We start from the raw sequence: 2,034 nt of genomic DNA on the forward strand, positions 1-2,034 counted from the left end.
GGTCTAATTTGAGACCCACACCTCAAGAGGGAGCCCACCCTTGACACTGCCTGGATGACCAGGAGCCAGAAGTTGGACAGCTCAGATACCTAGGAAAAAACGATCAACGAAATGATTCCTAATGATGTTCTGCTAAACTTATAGATCTGTGTCTAGCACAATTACCATCAGAGAGGCATCCTTGGGCTGCTGATGGGAGCAGACACAAAGACCCAGAGCCAAACACTAGGTGGTAAGAGAGCCCAAATTGGAAATCTCCATTATGTCCCTCCCCTCGGAGCTCAGGGAATCCCTGCAGAAGAAGGGTAGGAAATTGTGTTCATAGCCTTCACCCTGCCACTGCCGCTCTCTAACGCCAGTGCTGCTTCTTGCTGAGCTCCAGACAAAGGAGAAGGGGGTAAGTAAGGAGGTGCCCATACCATGGCTCCTACAAATCAGACTGTCCGCAAATCCACCATTGGTAAGGCACTTAGGAAACAAGTGGCTACAAAAGCTGCTCATAAGTGTGCACCCTCTACTGGAGGAGTGAAGAGACCTCATTGTTACAGGTCCAATGCAGTGGCACTCCGTGAAATCAGACGCTATCATAAGTCCACTGAACTGATTCACAAGTTTCCCTTTCAGCGTCTGGTGCGAGAAATAGCTCAGGACTTAAAAACAGATCTGCTCTTCCAGAGTGCAGCTATTGGTTCTTTGCAGGAGTCAAGTGAGATCTATCTGGTTGGCCTTTTTGAAGATACCAACCTGTGTGCTATCCATGCCAAAAGTATAACAATTATGCCAAAAAATATCCAGCTAGCAGGCTGCATACACAGAGAACATGCTTAAGAGTCCACTATGAGGGGAAATTTTTCATTCTCAAAAAATATTTTCCCTTTTCTATCTGTTACCAGTAGTTCTGAATGTTAGATATTTTTTCCATGGGATCAAAGTCACCTAAGTATATGATTGCAAGTGGAAACATACGGGACAGAATCAGGTATTGGCAGTTTCTCCACATTCGTGTGTGGATTTTTAATATAAACGCAAGATGTAAAGCACTAATACAAGCAAAATGTTTCAGTGAACACATTTTAACAGTTCAACTTTATAAAAATTATAAATAAATCTGTAAAAATTTTCTGGACAATGAGACATTTGGATTTTTTAAAAATAAATAAATTTCTTATTGATGGTAACATACTGGTGTTTGTAGCATTTTTATCTTACAGTAGATTCATTCCATCCATTCATTATACTTTTCTAACTGAGTCGTCCTACATGCAAGTACATGTTTTTAATATTGTCTGTCTTCTGTGCTGTTCCTGTAAGTTTGTTATTAAAATACATTAAACTAAAAAGAAGAAAAAAAAGGATTGTAAAAACCAGAGAGGTCGAGGATAATAGGAGAACATAGCTTATAGAATCAATGAAGCAGGGTTCATAGGGCCTCAGAGGGACTGAAGCAGCAATCATAGAGCCAGGATGAGTCTGTGTCAGATCCTTTGCAGAAGTATTATGGTTGTTAGCTTGGTATTTTTGTGGGATTCCTAACAGTGGGAGTGAAGGTGCCTCTGACTCTTTTGCCTGCTCTGGGAAGCCCTTTCCTCCTCCTGGGTTGTTTTGCCCAGCTTTGATATGACGGTCGGCACCTAGTCGTACTTCATCTTGTTTTGCCATGCTTGGCTCATGTCCCTGGGAGGCCGGATCTTTTCTGAAGGGAAATGTAGGGACAGCGGATCTGAGTTAATAGAGAGGAGGAGGTTGGGAGGAATGTAAGGAGGGGAAACTGGGGTTGGGATGTATTATATGTGAGAAGAATAAAAAATACAAAAAAGAATAGCTAGATTCATAGTTACCCATTATGTCATTCACAGTATGGTTAGAAAGGGATGTTTTATTGTGCATTGTATTGAAATTTTTATATCCAATTACTATTTCAGGTGGCAAGAGAAGCATATTCCACAACATATGCAGTTATAAGTTGATACCTGAGTGGTTAGTTGTAGAACCCAAGGGGATAACAATGTCTATGGTTGCATAGCCCTTTTAATA

General features: G+C 41.2%; 1 protein-coding gene across 1 annotated transcript; it reads left to right on the forward strand.

The window, feature by feature from the left end:
• The first annotated feature begins 420 nt into the window (after nt 1-420).
• H3f3al1 (H3.3 histone A like 1) lies at nt 421-828 on the forward strand. Its single transcript, XM_017600770.1, has one exon. It carries the CDS (start codon nt 421-423, stop codon nt 826-828), a length of 408 nt encoding a protein of 135 aa, XP_017456259.1.
• Nucleotides 829-2,034: the final 1,206 nt, after the last annotated feature.

The sequence above is a fragment of the Rattus norvegicus genome, chromosome 17, assembly GCF_036323735.1.
Source record: "Rattus norvegicus strain BN/NHsdMcwi chromosome 17, GRCr8, whole genome shotgun sequence".
Classification (NCBI taxonomy): Eukaryota; Metazoa; Chordata; class Mammalia; order Rodentia; family Muridae; genus Rattus; species Rattus norvegicus.

Excerpts from the sequence above, each read along its gene's own strand:
- H3f3al1 (XM_017600770.1), top strand. The coding sequence starts at position 421 with ATGGCTCCTACAAATCAGACTGTCCGCAAATCCACCATTGGTAAGGCA.